The sequence below is a fragment of the Centroberyx gerrardi genome, chromosome 9 (assembly GCF_048128805.1).
Source record: "Centroberyx gerrardi isolate f3 chromosome 9, fCenGer3.hap1.cur.20231027, whole genome shotgun sequence".
Lineage (NCBI taxonomy): Eukaryota > Metazoa > Chordata > Actinopteri > Beryciformes > Berycidae > Centroberyx > Centroberyx gerrardi.
Window position 1 is genome coordinate 26,547,751 of NC_136005.1, and position 21,401 is coordinate 26,569,151.

The 21,401-nt window shown below is 40.7% G+C and overlaps 1 protein-coding gene across 2 annotated transcripts; it reads left to right on the plus strand.

Moving 5' to 3' along the window:
* The first annotated feature begins 1,132 nt into the window (after positions 1 to 1,132).
* Positions 1,133 to 19,031, plus strand: kdm4aa (lysine (K)-specific demethylase 4A, genome duplicate a). Of its 2 annotated transcripts, none has more exons than XM_071903188.2 (22): positions 1,133 to 1,249; positions 2,500 to 2,666; positions 2,870 to 3,045; positions 3,396 to 3,510; positions 4,060 to 4,253; positions 4,788 to 4,837; positions 5,630 to 5,733; positions 5,912 to 6,049; positions 6,247 to 6,485; positions 6,835 to 6,998; positions 7,429 to 7,823; positions 8,217 to 8,316; positions 8,741 to 8,922; positions 11,459 to 11,663; positions 12,481 to 12,557; positions 13,026 to 13,081; positions 13,465 to 13,573; positions 14,392 to 14,580; positions 14,748 to 14,918; positions 15,125 to 15,244; positions 16,146 to 16,238; positions 17,003 to 19,031. In XM_071903188.2, the coding sequence occupies exons 2-22, from the start codon at positions 2,529 to 2,531 to the stop codon at positions 17,141 to 17,143; spliced, it is 3,156 nt and encodes a 1,051-aa protein (XP_071759289.1). In that variant the 5' UTR covers positions 1,133 to 1,249; positions 2,500 to 2,528; the 3' UTR covers positions 17,144 to 19,031. The 2 variants fall into 2 exon arrangements, with proteins under 2 accessions (XP_071759289.1, XP_071759290.1); XM_071903189.2 differs by having other exon boundaries at positions 1,152 to 1,249; positions 2,469 to 2,666.
* Positions 19,032 to 21,401: the final 2,370 nt, after the last annotated feature.

The following is a 21,401-nucleotide window of genomic DNA, read 5'->3' on the forward strand; positions in this document are numbered from 1 at the left end:
CATTTGTTCAAAATTGAAATTGCATCCAGTATTTCCTATTTGAACTTGTAATAAAGCATTAAAAAAAAGGTTCTATTGATGTTGTTGCAATTCCACCTGGTTTCCAAGGTCAGAAGCTGCTGTAGAACTATGTGTATCTGCATTGTATTAAAAACTGAATAAAATCAGTGAATAAAATAAATAAATAGGTCAGTGCCAGTGTGCAGGATCTGTTGTTGAATCTGTTCACCAACGTGTTAAATGTCAGTTTTCAGTCTATTTTCTGGCCTCATTCAAATGAATGGGAAGTAAAAATCTGAACGCTACAAACTTGTCCAGCTGCATCTGATCTTGGTGAGTAGTTTATATTCTGGTTTTCATGGCGGTCAGGAGCCGAATAACCCTCATATTAAAACTAAGTGGATGGCATATATGTCTGGATATTTAACTCAGATGTAGGTTGTAGGAATGTATGTATGTATGTATGTATGTAGATATGTATGGATGGAGGTATGTATGTATGTATGTGTATATTCAGTACTTTTATACTTTATATTTTATCGAGTCTATTTTTTAAGCACCTTTTAGGGAGTTTCCCCCTGAAAATCTAATTTTACTGCTGTGCAATGACAATAAAGGCATTCTATTCTATTCTAATGACAGACTCTTGACAGATCTGGATGCAATGAGGTGATACAGTCAGTCAACTGATGAGGGTCCCTGCCGGTCATCGCTCTCCTTGTTCCAAGCTTGGATTGTCTTTACAGTAGGTTTATCCCTTTTCACACACAGTCTGTACTTGGGAAGGAGATGGATGATCTGATTAGACAAATATCAGCCCCATATAACAGCAAACAAACATATGAGTCTAAATTTAGCCATATAAGGGAAACAAAAGAAAGACAGGGAGATACATGCAAATGATGTGTTACAGCACTATGCAAAAGGATTTTTGTATGAAAATTAAACTCACAAGTGGAAATCCACAAGTGAGTGGGCACCATCATTTAAAAGGTCAATCACTAGGTGTTTTCTTTAATTATCATAATATATATCGGAGGAGCGGTCTATAGGAAATAAGGCGTTGTGATTGGCCTGAAGTGTACGGAAGCCCCTCCCTCCTCTGCTTCATGTAAACAAACACACACTGGGCATGCGTCACTGGAATAATGGAGGACTATCTTTTCTACCCGGACTGATGATGTCTGTATTTACACTCTACTAGCAGTGATCTGAGGAGAAAAAACAACTCATCTACATTTCAGCGCATGTAAGTTTATGTTTACCACTTTAGCACTGACTCGTTTGCAGGAAACTAGGAGTAATTCCAAGTTTGTGCACAAGAAACTGACGGTCAGCAACAAGACATGTTTGCTAGTTGGCTAGCTGAGAGCGGAGGCAGCTGTCAGATCTCTGACTCTTCTGCACACTTAGCGGTTGCTTCTTTTTTGAACAAATTATCCCCAGTTTTTACAGGGCGACTTGTATTGCCTGCAATTGCCAATAACTTCCTGTTTACTTGTGAATGTAGTCATGGTAGGGTTATTGTTGCCTACACTTTTTATTCCTGACGTGTAGGACAATCTAGCCAGCAGATAGCATGTTAGCTAACTGGCTAGCTAAATATTTTTCCGAGGAAGAGGACTGTCAGTGGGCCCTGGTTTTAACAGACGTGGCATTCAGCCAATCACAAACATAGAATCAGGTTTAGTCAGGATTTTGTCCAATTACAGTTGCGAGTGGGCGGGTCTCTAAGTCTCCACTGTTTTGCTAGTAACTCGGACTGTAAAGCCAGAGAGAGCGTTAGATAGCCTGTTTGCGAAAAGATAAACACCACCTCTGTTGGCTAACTACTTTATCATAGCATTGTTTTGCAAGCAACTTGTAACGTAACATCACATATGTAATGTAACTAAACTTTTCTGAGATATATTTTTGGTCACGCCTGTGGAACTTAGTAACGTTAGTGGTGAAAAGGGGAAGACAGGTCGCCACAAAGTTAGTGATACTGTACAAAGACAAGTTGGGTCAAGGAGGGTCTGTCTGTCCTGGTGGGTCAGTAAAGTACTAGCACATGACCGTGAATCCCATTATGACACTAAATGCACGCAGTTTGGGTAACAGCCTGAAAAAGTTGAAGAAACTCTGCTTTACGGTGATTCTGATACACTGTCCACTTGAAGGTGTTAGCTAGCAGCTAATGTTAAATACTAAATAGTCTAAACTGTACAGGAATGCTATACAGGAGTGCAAAAAAATTTACATGAATTGGTCTCAGTGGCATTGGTGCAGACACAGGCTCACCATGTCTGTTTAGCCCTGTTTAATTTCATTATTTACACATTATGCCACTTTTAGACTCAGAAAATATGTATATGTTCTACAATGCACACAAAATATTTCATGCATGTCATCTTATGTTTAATCTTGCTGCTATTGAAAACTTGGTTATGTTTGTTTTAGTATTAAATAACATACTGTATGACCAGGAAATGTTCATTCCCATGTTCCATTGAGCAGAGGGTGCAGGTCAAAGTAACAGTCCCAGGATGACCACAGACACAGCAGCCCCAACTGCCGGCTCCAGGATAATGACCTTTAACCCCTCAAAGGAGGAATTCAGAGACTTCAGTCGGTACATTGCCTACATGGAGTCACAAGGAGCACACAAGGCCGGAATGGCAAAAGTAAGTTTTCTGATATTTTCTTATTCTTTTTCAGGATTTCATGATGTTTGATTGTTTCTTCTGCTTCCATTGATTAGCTACACAGGGAATTGAACCCCTAACCCTGGCAGTGTTGGTGCCTTGCTCTACCCATTGAGCTACACAGGACAGGACCACAAGAAAGTGATGCCGATCATGGAGAAATCTCAATGCTGTCTTTGCAGGTTATTCCACCTAAAGACTGGAAGCCCAGGCGGACCTACGACGACATCGATGACCTGGTGATTCCCGCTCCCATTCAGCAGGTTGTGACCGGCCAGTCGGGCCTCTTCACACAATACAACATCCAGAAGAAACCAATGACCGTCCGCGAGTTCCGCAAGACCTCCAACATGGACAAGTCAGTCTTTACATATTCAGTTAAAAAAACAACAATTTTATGTATCTGCATGACTGAACATTGTTTGTTTTACACACGATGACTGTAGGATTGCAGTGTGCTTTTAACGGGAGGTTCAGGATTTTTAGAAGTCTGTCCTTTTGATCACCAGTCAAGCTCCCTCTAAGGACCTTTTTAAAGGTTTTCATGATGGTGTATTACAGTATATATTCCCTTTGAATGTCGTCAGACGGGCATTGGTAAGTTATCGGTAGGAGAGGTTTCTAAAAAAAACGTTGCCTTACCTTTTAAAATCATTTTTTATTGTACATGAGTACAGCTGAATGTCCTGAAAACATTTGTCACTCCAGGTTCTGTAATCCCCGATATGTGGATTTTGAAGAGCTGGAGAGGAAGTTCTGGAAGAATCTGACCTTCAACCCTCCTCTCTACGGAGCTGATGTCAGTGGAACCCTCTACGATCCAGTGAGTCTTCAATAGGGTTGAGCCATTGGATAGTTCTATGATCTGGACCTGACATCTCCTCGCTGTGTTTATGCAAACCTTTTAAGTTTGTACTCACACTACCAACCCATTCTTCTTCGTCTCCTTTCTTGCTTTCCTTATCAGTTAAAGCAATACTCCACTTAGTTTTAACATGGGGGTTATTTGGCACTTGACCGCCATGAAAACCAGAATATAAACTCACCAAGATCGGACGCAGCTGGACGAGTTTGTAGTGTTGGGATTTTTACTTCCCATTCATTGATACCATTTAGGAGAGATAGTTCCTGTTTGGGAGACCGGATCTACTTTTATTTGTCAATACAAATTTTAGTGTAAAGCAAGAATAGAAATGCAAAATGACGACGGACCCAAGATTGCTTTATTGTCTTAAAAGCAGGATCTGTTGTTGAATCTGGTAGAAGCTGCTAAGCCTCTCGATAATGTCTTGTTTGTCGTGTTTGTTTACGGTAATTATACTAATGTCTCAAAAGTCACTTGCCTTACGTATACGTTAATCCTCCCTCACAGGATGTAACTGAGTGGAACATCGGCCATCTGAACACCATTCTAGACACTGTGGAGAACGAGAGCGGAATCAAGATCAAAGGAGTGAACACGCCATACCTCTACTTTGGGATGTGGAAGAGCACCTTCGCCTGGCACACTGAGGACATGGATCTCTACAGCATCAACTACCTTCACTTCGGAGAGCCCAAGTCCTGGTAAGGTCACTCTAACAGATCCTCACACTGTCTTATACAGAAAAGAAAAAACAAGTTTCTGCCAAGTGTCAATCCAGAAACCTTTTCCCCACATTGTGGCAATTGCTTGTATAGCTAGAATTGAAAAAGTCCAGTTATTCCTTGAAATTTCTGTCTAATAGAACTGGATTCATAGGAGTTCCACCACAACATACATCTAAATGTTAGTCAAGTACTCATGAGTTGCAGTCACATCAGTGTTTTGACACTGCCATGACTTCCAAAACAGCATTCCATTATAAAAACAGGCTATACAACAAGCAAACATCCCACCTGACTTTGGAAGGAAAAGAAAGATATCTAAAAAAAAAAAAAAAAAAAAAAGACCCTTACTCTCTGCCAACAACATCGCTGATGCCACTAAAGTCTGCAGATACAATCCCCATATCTGTTATTTCGTTTTATATACTGTACATAACCTGCTACATCACAGGTATATTTGCTTCAAAGCCATGATAGTATTTCTGATATTTCTACGGTTCTGTTCTTCCACAGGTATGTTGTCCCACCAGAACATGGGAAACGACTGGAACGACTTGCCAAGGGTACGTAATGGGTTCCCACAGGGACTCCTTTATTATTTGGATTTTAGTTCACCAGGCACAAGTTTCAATATTTGTCCTAAAGCTACAGGTAAAATTGATCATTTGCATTGTTTTTATCTGAAACCACTGGGTACCATTACATTGCAATAACAAGAAATATGTCAAAGTACTCCCTTTATACATTTGATTTAAAAATATCCAAATGTTAGGGATGGGACGATATGCTTATCTCACCATACTATTCAATACGTGATATGGGCTTCACGATTCAATACAACCACAAAACGATGTAATAAATAAAAGTTCAGTGACAACAAAGTCTGAATATGCAGAATTTTGTTTATTTATGAGCCACAAATCTTTCTAGCGATGGCATTGTCTTGCTAGAATGTAAACAACAATTTAAAAACGTCATTACAAAGTGACTAATATGATTTGGATTGAGAGCTTTTGAAACTGTGATGCTCAAGCGTCTCATTTGTGATTACTACAGCAGAATAAAATGCAGCTAATATCACGATTCATTTTTCTGCCCCACGATACGTATTGTCACATTTTTGCTTCGCGATATATTGAATTTGAATTGAATTGAATTATATATACAGTATATATACATAATCACAGTCATACTTTTATGTATTACATCGTATCCTGGTTGTATTGAATCGTGAACCCCATATCACGTATCAAATTGTATCCTGAGTTAAGCACATCGTCCCATCCCTATTAAATATAGACACTCAGTAAGACAGAATTCGTTAAAAATGAAATTGCTGATGGCTGTGCTTACAGGTTTCTTTCCTGGGAATGCTCAGAGCTGCGAAGCTTTCCTGCGGCACAAGATGACTTTAATCTCGCCCTCAATTCTGAAAAAATATGGCATACCATTTGAGAAGGTGACCTTTCATTCACTTGATGTCTCTGCTGAAGTCAATATAATAAACTTTATTTATATAGTGGAGTAGTTAGAAAGAGCTTAACAAACAGGCAGTGAAGACAAACAAGTAAATCAAATAAAAATGAATTATGAATATTATTATTATATTATTTTCCTGTATGTTTTTTGGTGTTCAGGTCACTCAGGAGGCTGGGCAGTTCATTGTGACGTTCCCTTTTGGTTATCATGCTGGTTTCAACCATGGCTTCAACTGTGCTGAATCCACCAACTTTGCCACTCAACGATGGATTGATTACGGCAAACAAGCAACACTGGTACACCAAAGCTTCATGAATATATTAGTGATCTCAGCTGCTAGAAATGGTCAATCTCAGGTGGTAGGAAATGGCTGCATCTTGTGTATGTGAAGATTGTGTTCATGGTGTCTGAGTGCGAGTGCACTTTTCTGTGTCAAGTGCACTTTTCTGTGTCAGTCTAACTAATATACCTTCACATCTTCTTTTCCTCCCAGTGTTCCTGCCGTCAGGACATGGTGAAGATCTCCATGGATGTGTTCGTACGCAAGTTTCAGCCAGACCGTTACAAGCTGTGGAAGGCGGGGAAGGACAACGCGCCCATCGACCACTCCAAGCCCACGCCAGAGGCTGCCGAGTTTCTGAAAGGAGAGAAGGTGGAGCCGTTAAAGGAGAGTCCCAGCGAGGCCGTAGTCCAGGATGCCACAAATACAAATACTGTCCAGGATGAGAAAAGGTCTGTATTCACGCTCACTGCGTTGACTTTGGGAAAGCCATCTCTACTATTGTTACCAGTTATTCCACTATATTTTTCCTGCAGTTAGGGGCCACTAATGCTAGATGTGGAAAAAATTATGATACCGTCCAATGTACCCCACTAAAACACAAACTATGATAGGGCCAGTAAAATAAAAGTAGAATTTAAAGGCACCTTTAAATTAGGCACCTTTGCACAGAAATCACCTGGTGTAGTGTGGTTGGATTGAAAGCCTGCAGACTCTCGGGCCTCCGTGGCACACGGTTGCCCACCACTGGTTTCTCATTGAATTCTTCCATTCTTCATGATGCTTTCTTCCATACTCCAGTCCAGAGCCGAAGACTGGGACAAAGCGTCAGTATGATGCTGTTGAAGCCCCAGAGGATGGAAACCCTGAACTGACAGAGAGGGAGACCGGGGAGGTGGAGCAGAAGAAGGCCAAGCTGACCCAGAAGGAGTCGCCTGCTAAAGTCCCCATCAAGCCAGATAAAGGTACCTCACAGCTCAAAGGCAAAGGAAAATTATCATTGTTTGTTTTGGGTTCTCTATGTAATAAATTCAACTTATGTCTGAGAACAAACAGATACTGCAATATGAAAAACAGTAGGTCGTCGTTTTTTGGGGTTTTCCAGCATCACAATTGGCTGTCCATCATATAATATAATATGCATATACACATAATAAAAGATATACCTTTTAAATATAAAGGTAGAAGTGGTGTTTTAGCATAATGAGATGTGAGATGAAACTTCAATGATTTTCTTTATTACATATTCAACCCATTTAGAGGGACATTTTCTTACATTTTGACAAGTTACTACATTATGCAGCATTTATTACATTATCAGTCGCTAGAGGGGGGCCTGCAGCATTGGTGGGGGGGGCGATATGTTTACTGTTGTTTACATTATTCTTCTTTCAGACCCGGTGAAAGTCAAGGTGGAACCAAAGAAGGAGAAAGATGTCAAGCCACAGCCTAAATCTCAGTCTAAAGCCAATGCTAGGAAAGCCTCAAATAGACGAAGCCCAGCCAAAAAAGAGAAAAACGGCGTGTCCGCTGCAGACGCCGGTCCCCCTGAGCCGGTCGAAAGGCAGGCGGTGGCTCTGGGCTCCGAGAAAGCGGGCGGCAGCGAGGATCCTCAGCCGGCCAGCAGCTCCAGCCCGGCACACGGGCTGTTTCACAGGACGCTGAGCCCCGCCGACGTCCTGCACGTCCACAGCTACGCCAAGGGAGACTACGGAGAAGGTGAAGCCCAGCCCAAGGTGGAGAGGAAGAGCGACAGCAGCGACAATGAGATGGAGAAAGATGACAGACAGGTTAGCAGAGCCGAGTGCACCTGTAGATATTAAGCACACTATGCACTTTACACCTTTTACTCTTATTCTACTTCATTCACTGTACACACGTGCTATACAAATTTCAGTAACATCACACGCAAAAAGCTAAAACAAGAGGAACAAGAACATCGTGTGTGTGTGTGTGTGTGTGTGTGTGTGTGTGGTGTCATTTCAATGTTGCAATCAGGGCTTTTCTCCCAGACCTATTGCCAGTATCACTTCCAGTATCTGTTCCCGCTCTTGTTTGGGTATACTTCCATGAGGTTAGGTGCAGTAATAGGACTGTAATTGCCCTATATGTGTTGTATTAAACGTGTTGAAAAATACCATCCAGCCTGGAGTCTGATGCTGACAGACGCTGTTTTTCTCCAGCAGGGGGCAGAAGACATGACTGGAGACGAAGAGCCAGCCACCCATCTAGGAAAGCTGCCACGGCATCACCCACTCATTAAGGATGGCATGAGTGATGAAGGTGTGTCACGTCAACATCGTCTTCACTTATATAGCACAAGAATTTTAAAACAACAAACAAAAGTACGAGTTAAGTGTCTGTCTCACAACACAGTCATACCAGAATGTATGTATAATCTATTATGATGCATGTCATAGCATGTGATATTGCATGAACATTTGGTGAAGATGTGAAAGTAATGCATATGTGTTGATAATATAATCAAGCTTATATTTAAGTAAATTAATACAATGAAGCAGCAGTGTCCAGAAGGACCTAAGATGTTTGTTAAGAGGATTAAAAGTATTGACTTGTTTACAGAAGCTGATTGAATGATAGATGACGGTGTGTGTTGTGGTTTCACAGGGCCGTGTCTACCTCTGCCTTTTTAATTCCGTAATATTGGCCGAATATGAATGTTGTTATCGTTTTGTTTGTGCCTCAGAGCTGCCGGAGGAGGCGCCGGTAGAGGAGGGAGGTCTGGAGGGGGAGAGCTGGGCCAAACCCCTGGCTCACCTGTGGCAGAGCAGACCTCCCAACCTGAAGAAAGAGAGGGAGTACAACCAGCGCATGGGCTCCAAGCCTCCATACTGCTCCATCTGCATGCTGTTCCACACGTACCAGCGGGTGAGCACAAGGCAACCAAAGAGTTACATGCTAGTCAAATTAAAAGACTGGTAGGAATTGCAACAACATTGGTAGAACTTTTCTCCTCCTACTAGAGCTGAACAATTAAACGGAAAAAAAATCGAAATCGCAATATGAACTTCTGCAATTTTCAAATTGCAGAAGCTGCAATTAATTGCTTAAGAGCGAAGAGCGTCATGTACAATATTGCTTTAAACCGTTCATCATACTCAAACTCAGTAAATTCTGCACACTGACATCTATTTTTTTTTTTTTACAAAATATCTTTTCTTTAAACTATTTTAAAGTTCTAAAATGTGTATGACAAGAAAAACTTTGAATGTAGATTGGCTTTTAGATCACTGCACCCTGATGACTGCCATGTTTTCCTCCGTTTACTGTAGCTACCAGTAACCAGCTAACAGTTATAGCAGCATACTAGGCAGGTAGAAGGTAAAACAGTCATCATTTTCTTCAGGTATTGTAGTTCCTTTGTAAACCCTGGCTTAGCATTGTTGTAACTCACAATGGCTTTCTTCATTAGGCAGGCCTCATCACAGCAAGAGATAACATGTATGGTCAGAATTGCATAGGGTATGCACCTTTTAATGTTGGAGTAGAAGTGGGTTTTTTTTATATATGGGGATACATTTCTCAAATAACAATGGTTAAAGGAATCCAGAAGAAGATTGCAGAGTTGGGATGTTCTCGGTGCTGTAATCTATCTCGCTGATGAGCTTTTAGGTTCATCTGATTTTGCCTGAGGTGCAATGTAGATGGCAGCAAAGATTAGGAGGAAAATTCTCCTGGGTGAGCAGAAGGACAAGCAGATTAAACACAGTGATTGAAAGCTCAGAGAGCAAAGTGTTGACACCACAGACGTCTGTGCACCATTTGTTGTTGATGGGGAAAACATCAGCTCCCTTGGGTTTACTGCTAAGATGTGCAGTGAGACCGACACAGCTGGTTACAGTTGCAGGTCCAGTTAGGGGCAGCGGAGGAAAAGCACATTTTACAGAGAAAGAAGACTGAGGTGTGGGATATATAATTTTGGGTCCTGGTCAGCAGTTCTTATTATTTTAAGCATATTCCTGGTAGAGATGCTGGGAACACATCCCGCACTTATGGAGCTCCTGTGGGAAAATGGCATTTTCCACCAGAGTTCACTTTTTAAATAGGCAGGCAATTGATAGTGATATTGGTGGTAAAAAAAAAAAAAGGAAAAAGGAGCTAATATGGATTCATTCTAAAAAACAACTACCTCAACGGCAAAATGGCTGGTGAGTTTCTAGTTCATGTTACGTGCCCTTGGCCTGAGTCAGATGTTTTGACATAGCGGTTCTCAATTTTCTTTTCGCCTCATGGACCAGAAAACTTTCTGTCTGGTGGACTGGCAAGCAGTTGTATTGTCACTCTCAGGGACCAATTAGATTCATAAAAGCAGACATTAAATGCTAGATAAAAGCCACTGGCCCTAGTTCTGTGTGCCAGCATTCCATGGAGACAGTAGCCTTAGAAAAGTGGGCTTGTGACAAAAATGACCAGAACAAAAAGATAAATGCTACAAATGAAAGAGCCATGTAAGCAAAGCAAGAACATAAAAGCAACGCATAAATGAAGGTCAGTAACATTTAATAAAGGATGAATGCATATAGAAAAACAAGTTGATAAAAGTGAGTTATAAGAAGTGATTTAAAAGATGATATAGATTTAGCAGCCTCTTGTTTTCAATCTAAACTGTGGAACAGCCAGTAGGAACATTTTGTTTTTAATCTATACTTTGAAACAGCCAATAGGGGCCTGACTGAGGATCTCAGGCTACACTCTGGCTCATCGGGCATTAAAAATTAAAAATAGCTTGGTGCTAGACCCATCTGTGCCTTAAAGGTGACAAGTAAAATCTTAGAATGAATTTCCTAAACTATATATAACCAATACAAAGATGCCAAAGTTGAGACGAGAGGACTTCTGACTGAGGCAGGGATACAGAGAGTCACAGTAGTGTAAATGAAAGAGGTAAAACCCTGTTTCTCCAGATAAATGGAGGATAAAAACAGCTTGATTTGGAAATATTCCTCGCTTGAAAGAAACAAGATTGCACAACTCTCAAAACCTGTTCCTCAAAAGCTGAAGTTGGCATCAAAAACTACACCTAAATCTCTCACTGGCTTTACACTGGAGGATAGAGTACCCACGTTATTGTGGCTTAGTTAAATGGATTTGGGTGGGCAGAAAAGGACTTCCATGTTTGATTTGGTTTCATTTGGGACATTTTTGCCTTGCTGTGACAAAGCCTTTAAATACCATGCACCTTTTAATTCAGTTTTGTTTGTACAATAATCAAAATGATGTTACCGATAATCATGCAGCCCTACTGTGAAACAAGAGCCAGAATGTTGAGTGTGGCCATGGGACAAAAGCTAGCCCGACTTAGATCTAGAAAGGCTAAGGCTTTGGCAGGTATGTAGGATGTTGTTTGTGTCACTGCTGTAAATGTTTTGAGCCTCATGTTGTCATGTGCTCTGTCTCCTCCCAGACTGAATGTGCGAACAGTGTAGACGGTCCCGTCATGGTGTCCGGTGGCCGGATGCGGACCAAGCCTCTGATCCCAGAGATGTGCTTTACCACCATCACAGAGGAGGACTCCGAGTGCGAAGAGCAGCCCATCAAGCCCCACCTGGAGGAGGACGGAACCAGCCTCCTCATCAGCTGCTCCCAATGCAGCGTCCGCGTTCACACCAGTCAGTATTTACACTCTACCTCTATCACTGAAGAGAGAGAATATGTCTAGCTTGCACTGAATGGGCAGCCATGTTGCTGCCTTTTACTTTGAACTCAGAGTCGGTTGCAAATATGTAACAGTGGCTACATTTACATGCACAAGTAAGCTGGAATTTGGCCGTACTCTGGTTAAGGTCTTTTTCAGGTTAAGCTGTTTAACCCTACGATTGAGTATTCCTGTTGTTATGAATATGCAAATTAACAGAATATTCCTGTTCACCTGTGGTGTCTAATACATGGGAAAGAAAGGATGATCCCACTAGTAATTGTAAGTACTGTTGCCACCTTGTTTTTTGTTGACATCAAAAACCAAAAATGGAAGCAATAGCCGTTTCCACGCCACAGTAAACCATTTAATATCCGACAAGGCATTTTCACTGGGTTTTTCATAATTTGAGTATAAGCTTGGCCAGGTTATTCTAAACCAAGTTATGACATTTACATTTCTCAGTCCAAACCCTGGTTACTTTAATAACTGGGTAAAGAACTGAATTCTCCGTGCATGTAAACATAGCCACTGTCCTCAATAACAACATGGTGAGATGCCCAACATTTTTGAGGAGAGCTGGCGTAGAATCAGTTGTTACTTAGCGACGGCCAGAAAGCAGGAATGTGGAGCCAACATGGCTGCTGTCATGTGAAAATTGTGCCAGAGGAAAAAGTGTCCCAGGTATGTCATAATTAGTTCTAAACAGCTGATGACACCTCTGTCTATCAGCTCAGCTCTGCAGCAGATGTGTCAGATTGTGTGTGTGTGTGTGTGTGTGTTTACTCTAGGCTGCTATGGTGTAGACCCAGCCAGTGTGACCAAGGAGTGGAAGTGTGCACGCTGCAAGGCCAACGCCATGACTGAGGTCAGTGGACACTCCTGACAGGGTGCATTTACTCAAGATGGCTTGTTATTGTTTTTCAATGGGATAAGTCTCAGTGTTTAAATACCAGGTTATATATTTAGTCATTTTGCATTTGTTCTTCAGTTATGCTAAAATGTTTTGTTCTATTTCATTCTTCCTGGACAATGATGAGATGAGATGGACAATGTTCAGTGTTCAACCAAGAATTCATAGAACCGCAGTTACACTTAACTCTCATTTTCTCTCATAAATTTCTCTCTTAAATCACTAGGTGGCACTAATGAGCTTGTTTGCAGCTAGCTGTAGCCATTTGCTTGAATAAGGGATACCAATAAAGTTAACATGCCACAGCAGTGGAAGAGCCAATACTCAAACATTTTCACCCACGATGTGACAAGTGACTTTAGAATTAAAGGTCACAAAATACAACTGTCTGGACAGTTGATTGATCGTGTCTCCTCTTTGCAGAATTGCTGTTTGTGTTCGCTGAGGGGCGGAGCCCTGCAGAAAGCCAATAACAACAAGTAAGTTGTTGAAGAGTCTTTCACAGGGTGAAAGGAACAGGAGAGGATATCTAGCTATTTTAGTACATCCAGCTTTTGGTAATGGTCCCTCACCCTTGAACTGGCATACATTCGGTTATTCAAATCAAATTGATTGTGTCCCAAGCGTCCCAAGCTGCAGCCTGCGTCCCAAGCAGATGAAAAAAGATCATTTCATCCTTTGGGAAAGAATTCTTATATTAAAATAAAGTTTCGAAAAAATTCAAATTGTTAGTAGAGTCACTGGAAAAATATTGGAAGCAAAGAAAGAGGGTCAAGTAATTATCATTACAACACACAAAATAGCCAATAAGCATGCCGTTTACCATGGCTGTTGTGTGTGTGTGTGTGTGTGTGTGTTCCAGGTGGGTACATGTGATGTGTGCGGTGGCCGTGCTGGAGGCGCGCTTTGTCAACATCACTGAAAGAAGTCCTGTGGATTTAAGTGGAATACCTTTGCAGAGATTTAAACTGGTGAGTGAGTTCAGATAATTACTGTATGTTAGCATAACACGACATATGCCTTTTATTAGGGGCTTTTATCCAAAGGGCCAGGGTTTTTCTTGGGAGTGTGTCGTTTAGCACAGTACTGCGTAGCAAAAACATTATCACCACTACTAGAGAAATCTAAAATAAAAAAAGATTGGTAACGCTTTATTTTCCAGGTCTGCAATTTCCTAATATTTCCTAGAAAGGAACTGTTCATTTCTTAAGAGGTTTCCTGGAAAGAACCATGAAATTATGTTCTAATTATAGGGAAAATAGAGAAAGAGTTCAATGGTAGTTGGAAAGTTCCTCCAATTTCTCCTGTTGTTTCCAAGACAGAACCATTAAATTATGTAGTAGTTATATAGAAAATAAGAAATTAACTAAAATAAATTAAGAATTCAGCAAATGAATTTGTGGACCCAGAAAATAAAGCGTTAGCAAAAGATCTAACTTATCCCTATTCAACTCTAAAGAAAACTAATGTAGTCTCAATGTTTATAACTACTACTGTAATTGACGTATGTAGTTACTTTGGTTCAGTTTAAATATCCGCTTTACATATCCAAATGTCAACAATTTTAGTACTGCAACCTGTAGAAGCAAAACCGCAACGGACCTGAAACCAAAACTGAAGGAACATCCAACCACTGTAAAGTCTTGTAGGGGAGCGACCGAGTGATGAAACCTTAAGGCTCGGTCTGTACTCAGACACGCGCTGGCCAGTGTGTTTCTGCTTCACCCGAGTCATTTCAAAACCTGTGCAGCTTCCTCAGCCTCGGGCCCTGTGTTTTACTCTCTGGCAGAAATGTTACTACTGTAAGAAGCGGATGAAGAAGGCCTCTGGCTGCTGTGTGCAGTGTTCTCACGGCCGCTGTCCGACCGCCTACCACCCCACCTGCGCCCAGGCTGCCGGAGTCCTGATGCAGCCGGATGAGTGGCCCTTCGTGGTCTACGTCACCTGCTGTCGGCACAAAGGCCCGACTCAGATCGAGGTAAGCGGCTGGTGAGACTCCGGCAACCGGATGCACTGGTACCGTTTTGTTCACTTCTGGTTTCTGTACCAATAATGGAAGTTTCCCAGTTTATTGGGAGGCAAGAGGCCCCAGAAGTCACTGAAGTCACTGAATACTATAATAATTTAATGTATCTGCTATCACAGCGCAATAAAGCAGCCATGCATGAGCTGACTGTGGGACAGAAGGTGATATGCAAGCACAAGAATGGCCGCTACTACCAGTGTGACGTGGTGCAGCTGTCCAAGGAGACGTTTTACGAAGTCAACTTTGATGACGGCTCCTTCAGCGACAATCTATTCCCTGAGGACATTGTGGTAGGTTTGGGTAGTTTCTCAATCTTGCCATTTAAAGTACATTAAAGTATACATTGACGTTTGAATTTTTACTTTGGCACATGAGCTTTGCCTGTAAAAAGTTTGTCCCTGTACATAACAATAGTTCAACCCATGATATGGCTGTATGCAGTTGGTGAAATGTATTTCTTTGCTCAGAACTGTAAGATGTGTGTTTTGTCCGACAGAACCGGGACTGCGCCCAGCTTGGGCCCCCACCCCAGGGTGAGGTGGTTCAGGTGCGATGGACAGACGGCTTGGTCTATGGGGCCAAATTTGTGGCAGCTCATGTGATCCAAATGTACCTGGTAAGACTAAGAGAAGAAACATATTTTTCATCAAAATCAGCACAACATCAGAAATGGTACTCTTTGGCCCCCTTAATATATTTGAGTCAAAAAGCGCTTCATGCTTTTATTCCCTCTCTCCTAGACGAGTGCAACTCTTTTACTCCTGCCTAAATGAAAAGTATCTCCATCTCTCTCCTCCAGCTTGTAAAGAATGCAGCAGCTAGGGTTTTAACTGGTGCTTTCTTTCTTCTTCTTCACTATTGTTTCTTTGTTTTGGCTGCTGTCCTCTTCTTTTCTTGTTTAACCAATCCTGTATTGTTTGGGCTTTGTTATGAAGCACTTTGTAAACTTTGTTTTTGAGAAGTACTATACAAATACTTTTTAAAGTTATTATCATTATTATTATTATTATTTGAAGAAGCTTTACTGATCCCTGAAGGGAAGCTGGGTCAGTATAGCACCCGAGAGAAGGAGAGAGATAAGAATAATAAACAACATACAGATATACATACAAGATACAACAAGATAACATTGAGAATACTACAACAGATAAAGATGGAGCATCTTTGTTGACAGATTTACAGGATTGTGCGTCATTAGCTGTTCACATTATCAGGTATAAGGTTAAAGAACATATCTACAGAACTGTGTGCTGCTCTGCAAATGTGCATTATAAGCTGTTCACATTATGAAAATGACATATGGAGGTAACATACTGTATATGCAGACATAGTGTAAGTCCAGATGTGCAAGCGATGCACATTATCGCATCATATTTACAGGCTGAAGTAGCGTACGTACCAAAATTTGTTCAGAAATATGCATCAGGTCCTATGAGAGAAATGTACAGAACTGGGTAGAAGTCATGTTTACCGTGTTTATCCAGAAAGACACTGACAGCGACTATTATATGGTACAGGTGGAATTTGAGGATGGCTCGCAGCTAACAGCCAAGAGAGATGACGTCTACACTCTGGATGAGGAACTCCCCAAGAGAGTCAAGTCCAGACTGGTGAGTGACTGGAGGTTTCTCACATTATGGACATTTTCTATTGACGAAATTAACTGAGTTTAGAAAACAAACTGGCATTTACAAATGTTGCACGGCATCATTAAGTGATTTAACTCAACAACAACAAAAAACAGCAACTGTGATTTGCGGATCATATCACTACGAAACCAAACCCCTTAATTTTATCCCTGAAATGTCTTTCATTTCTCATTGCATAAACATTCATTATCCATTAAAAATAACAGCTTTAAAAAAGTAAGGTTAGTATCAAGGGATTTATTCATGGGTTGGTTTGTGGAGACACTAGAAATTAAGGGATTTTTTTATGCCTTTTGTGCAGGTTTACAGGGTTATTAATGAGTTATTAATGGAAAGTTCCTGTCTCCCTGAATTTTACATTAAATTAGAAAGTAAGCAGTCAAACATTAAGGGGTGTTTAAAGTGGTTTTGATGGGGTCTCCTCCATTAATAACTCATTTTAAGGGGATTTTGCATGAATTAAGGGGTGAATTAATGTAAATGTAAGGTTATTTTAAGGAATTACTGGTTCGTAGAGTATAGTATGTTTTGTTTGCTGCATCCAAACCAAACACATGAATCCCCATTTTCCTAATCTACTCATTCTCACCCCACCTGTGAAACTGACTTGTACAAGCCTTTTCCACGTTTCACGAGTCGTCTGCTCACTCTCTCTCTCTCTCTCTCTCTCTCTCTCTCTCCCTCCCTCTCTCCCTCCCTCCCTCCCTCTCTCTATCTCTCTCCAGTCCAAGGCGTCAGACATGCGTTTCGACGGGATCTTCGAAGAGAAGGAGATCATCCAGGATTCAAAGAGACAGAGGGTGATCAACTCGCGCTACAGAGGGGACTACATTGAACCTGTGATTTACAGAGCCATCATGGAGTAGTCGCTCAAAACGTGTCTACTCATCCGCAGACCACCAGCACTGATAGACTGGAACTGTGCTCACTGTACCTTAACTTAGCAGCTAGCCACTGAGAGAGTGTAGCTCAAAATGACTTCCTTCAGGAACCCCACATTGGGCTGTATTATTTTTTTTGTTTGACTTTTGTTTTCCTTTTTTATTGCTCATTCACCCAGCTTCATTAACTGAAATAGGAGTGTATTTTCGTTGTTTGACTGTGATCTAGGACAGTGATTCTCAACCTTTTTCATATCAAGGACCCCTAATTTAGTCCACATTAGGGCCATGGACCCCCATTTGATGAGATTTTGTCTCTCGGACTCATATGTGACAATATTTTTATTGTTAGATATGATTTTGTCCAGAATTCCAGGACTATCTGTATTGTAGGTAGAGAGATAACAGAGAAACTATGATCGAAATAGTTTTTCTAATTGTGTAAACTTCTTGTAAATGAAATAATGGTGAAGTTTAAACATGCATTAATTTGCTGGGGACCCCTTGGAACCCCCTCAAGGACTCATGGTGGTCCCCAGACCCCACGTTGAGAACCACTGACCTAGGAAACAACATTTCGTTCCCATCTTTACAACGGGAAGGAAACTCCAAGCCAAGTGCAGTAGCTGATATGCAGCCCCTGCAGTGCCGAATAGCGGTAACTTTTGTGTCTACACATGAATGACAGCGTTACTGAAAGCAATACTAGACGATGGCATTCGCTCACTAAAGTAGCATTTTGACAATAATGCACCAATATAAAAACAGAACATGACATAAAGGTTACTGCTTTTCATCCGCAGTAACATAAAGTGAACTGCTCTTTACTAAACATTTCAATTAACTTTGCCAGTTGGTTATTTTCAGAGTTTTGGGGTGCTGTGTGTACCGAAGTTTAATTAAAAGAGGGAGCAATGCCATTTAATTCACTGATATGCCTCCTCTGTTGCTACAATATTAACTGCATTCCTTTACACTTAATTTTGTAGAAGCAATGAATATAGCTTTTCCATTTTTAGAGTTGTTTTTACCAGCCTATTTATTATGGTGCTTTGAGAAAGTAACCTCTGCAATACAGACATGAGTCTGCAGTAATGCTGTGGAGGCTGAGGTTGATGATGTATGTTCTATTTTTTCTACAGTATATAGATGAATTTTAAAAGAATCCATTCTGATTTTTAATGCGCTTTGTCTATCCAGTTGGTTCCTTACTCTTCTACTGAAAGTTGTGCATTGCACTTTTATTTAAGTCCAGTTTGAGAGGACATTTTGAATCGTTGTGTGCTGCCATTGCTAATTTGTCAAAAAGTATGTTTTTAGAATGTTAATTGTACATTTATAAGACGTCTTATGGATTGTGTACTCCTCCACTTGGCCAAGCTCATCCATCACAATGCACTTATTATAGGGACAAGGTGGCCTTCAGATGTCCATCGTTTGCCTGTAATTTGCTCTCGTCACAGTGTGAGACTTCAGAGGAATGGTAGTTTTCTAGTGAGTTATCACCAGTTACAAGCCCGTGCTTTCATCAGTCCAGTGCAAAATGAATTTATATTATTCACAAAGTATGAACAGAGTTGTACATGGGAAGGGGGGGGGGAGTTTTCTATTCTATTTTATTGCGTTGTTTTGTAAAACATGTTCTATCTGTATTTTCACAGAAGTCTGTGAGAGCTATAAATGTCATGTAGTCTATTTTGAGATGTTAACTGTGGAGCCAGGAGATGAGCTGTCTGTTCTGTTGTCTCCTCCTGGTCGGCAGTAGGCCTGTTCCCCATCTACGTGATACTGAAGATAAATACTGGACTTCCAGATTATCATTCAAGCATTTTGTAAAGCTCATTTGTTTGTTTCAGTAAAGAAATCGGCTTCATGCCATTTGTCTGTTTCATAATTCCAGATTTACTCATTTATCATTTATATTTCTCTAATGTAAATACTGTTACAGAAATCATCTAGCAATCTGAGCAGTCTTAATGATTTCTTTACATTGAGTCCACTGCAAAAGGTGATTTTATGGTGTATTCAAATTTATTCAAGATATTTGACGCCAAATTATCTTCCTATACTGGCAGATATTTTTGTTGTGTTCTGGTGCTGTTTGTCTGAGACAGTTAAATCCTAAAACAAGTGTGTTGATTTGAAGTGTGTTGAACTTTTGTTCTTATTTCATGATTTTTTTTCCCTCAAACTAGATTATCATGAAAAAGTCTCTTGAAAGCACTAAATCTACCAGCCATGTAATAAGGTTATTTGACCTAAAATATCTTGAAATGAACTTAATAAATCTAAATACAAGACAAGACGCATGCTAAACATGGACATTCTTGCAGTTAGAGCAGCAAGCTGGACCTCTTGAGTCTGGTACAAACAATTTTCAGATAACTATTCTTTGATTCAAAAGCGTGGGTAGCTTCTAAGTGTTTGTGACCAATATCAAATTCAGAGTTCAGCCAGACTTGCAAAAATTGTTAAAAACAAAGACAGAAGCACAGAGGTCCAGACAACGTGGGGCGTGAGGGGCTGATGTGAAAGTTTATATGATTTGGGTCTTTCAGCTCACGTTGTTTCAAAGTTTTATAGCCCCAATCCCAATGTCTGCACTCACAACCTCACCGACTTCGAGGCGTGTTCCCAATGAGTCCACGAGCGTTTAGGGCGGTCCCAGTGAAAAACCAGCAAGGACTCTGATGTCCTGCCCCCCAAAACTAACAAACAAACATGGATAGTGCTGGAGAAAAGAAGTTTATTTGTAAGTGTAAACATATACCTAACTTGCTATTATAGTGAATTATTGCACATGTGTGTACAGTTATTTGTATTTTCTGTCAAATGTCTGCATAAGATTTACATTTGACTTGATTGTGGCTTTCTTGACTTTTGATAGCTTTATAAAAACACAAACAGGGTTTGAGTCCAAATTCGCAGGACTTCAGAACTCCTCCGCCCAACGTTTCCAGTGAATATTTTAGTTGACATCTAGTTCATTCATATACAGCTGATTTAGTTAACACAACATTTACTTGATATATACAGTTATATTGTAAAGTAGCCAAATCAGCTATGAATGGACTGGAAATTGTATAGGATCACTTAACATATTGAGGTCTAAGGACATGATATCCTTACTACTTGTTGTTATTTCAACACATAAAACCCACATGAAGACACTTGTTAACACTGAAGTGCTTGACTCATAGTGGCATCCTAAAAGAGATGGGGTTGGAAAAGTATTAATAATCACTAATTCTTTATCAAAGAGATGCATATGTTCTAATTATACCTTGTTTCATTTCATCGTCTACATAGGAACAATACTACCCAGAACAGTTCTTAAGTTTTGTTAAACCTCTGGAAACCTCTCATATGAATAATAATGGAATTTACTGGATTCAAATAAAGCATTTAAAACAGTGTTTGTCAGGTGACAACCTCATATTTCTAAAATATCAACTTTCACACGCACACACACACACACACACACACACACCATTTGAAATGGGTCTCTTATAGAAACTTCCAGGGCAGTGAGGACCAGCTAGTCTCATTTTTACCATTTACAACTTTAATTGACTATTATTTCAAGCCTTGCTAAATAATATTTGTGTCCAAATCAACCCAGTATGTGTGTGTATGTGTATGTGTGTCCCAGACTTCTTCTTCAGCAGCGATGAAGAACTGTCTGAGGTCACCCTGTGGGCGGGGCTTATGGACGTTGGATAAACACTTCTTGATCTCAAATAAAGCCTGCATGCCCTCTGGAGGAGACCACAACATAAACACTCACAAACAATACCAAACAACAAGAAAGAAGCCTACACTAAACATGTTGTTATCTTACTCCCTATCTAATACGATCTAATCTAATAAAGAAACAAGGTGACTGTCAGTAGGTCTCTTGGTAGGTCACTCTCTGCTGTTTACTAGACAATACAATGAAAACGCACTTAAAGTTTTAAAAGTCAAATATTTAAAAAATTCAACAGTTGCCCTCGTTGCCCAAGCCAATCAAATGCCACTGGATCTTGTTGCCTTGGCACATGCTCAGTCCAGGCAGGTTAGTGTACAGAACAACGTTGAAGGGGAGGATGAAAGAGGTGTGTGTGTGTGTGTGTGTGTGTGTGTGTGATTCCATATATGCACACTCTCCTCACCGTGCATCTTGTTGCTCTCGTCGTCCTTCAGGCCGTTGGCAGGGTTGGTGATGTGTGTGAGAGGAGAGGAGAGGAGAGGAGAGGAGAGG

Excerpts from the sequence above, each read along its gene's own strand:
- kdm4aa (XM_071903188.2), top strand. The coding sequence starts at position 2,529 with ATGACCACAGACACAGCAGCCCCAACTGCCGGCTCCAGGATAATGACC. Across the intron at positions 7,824-8,216 it reads TGGAGAAAGATGACAGACAG|CAGGGGGCAGAAGACATGAC; the intron begins GTTAGCAGAGCC and ends GTTTTTCTCCAG. Across the intron at positions 14,581-14,747 it reads AAGGCCCGACTCAGATCGAG|CGCAATAAAGCAGCCATGCA; the intron begins GTAAGCGGCTGG and ends CTGCTATCACAG.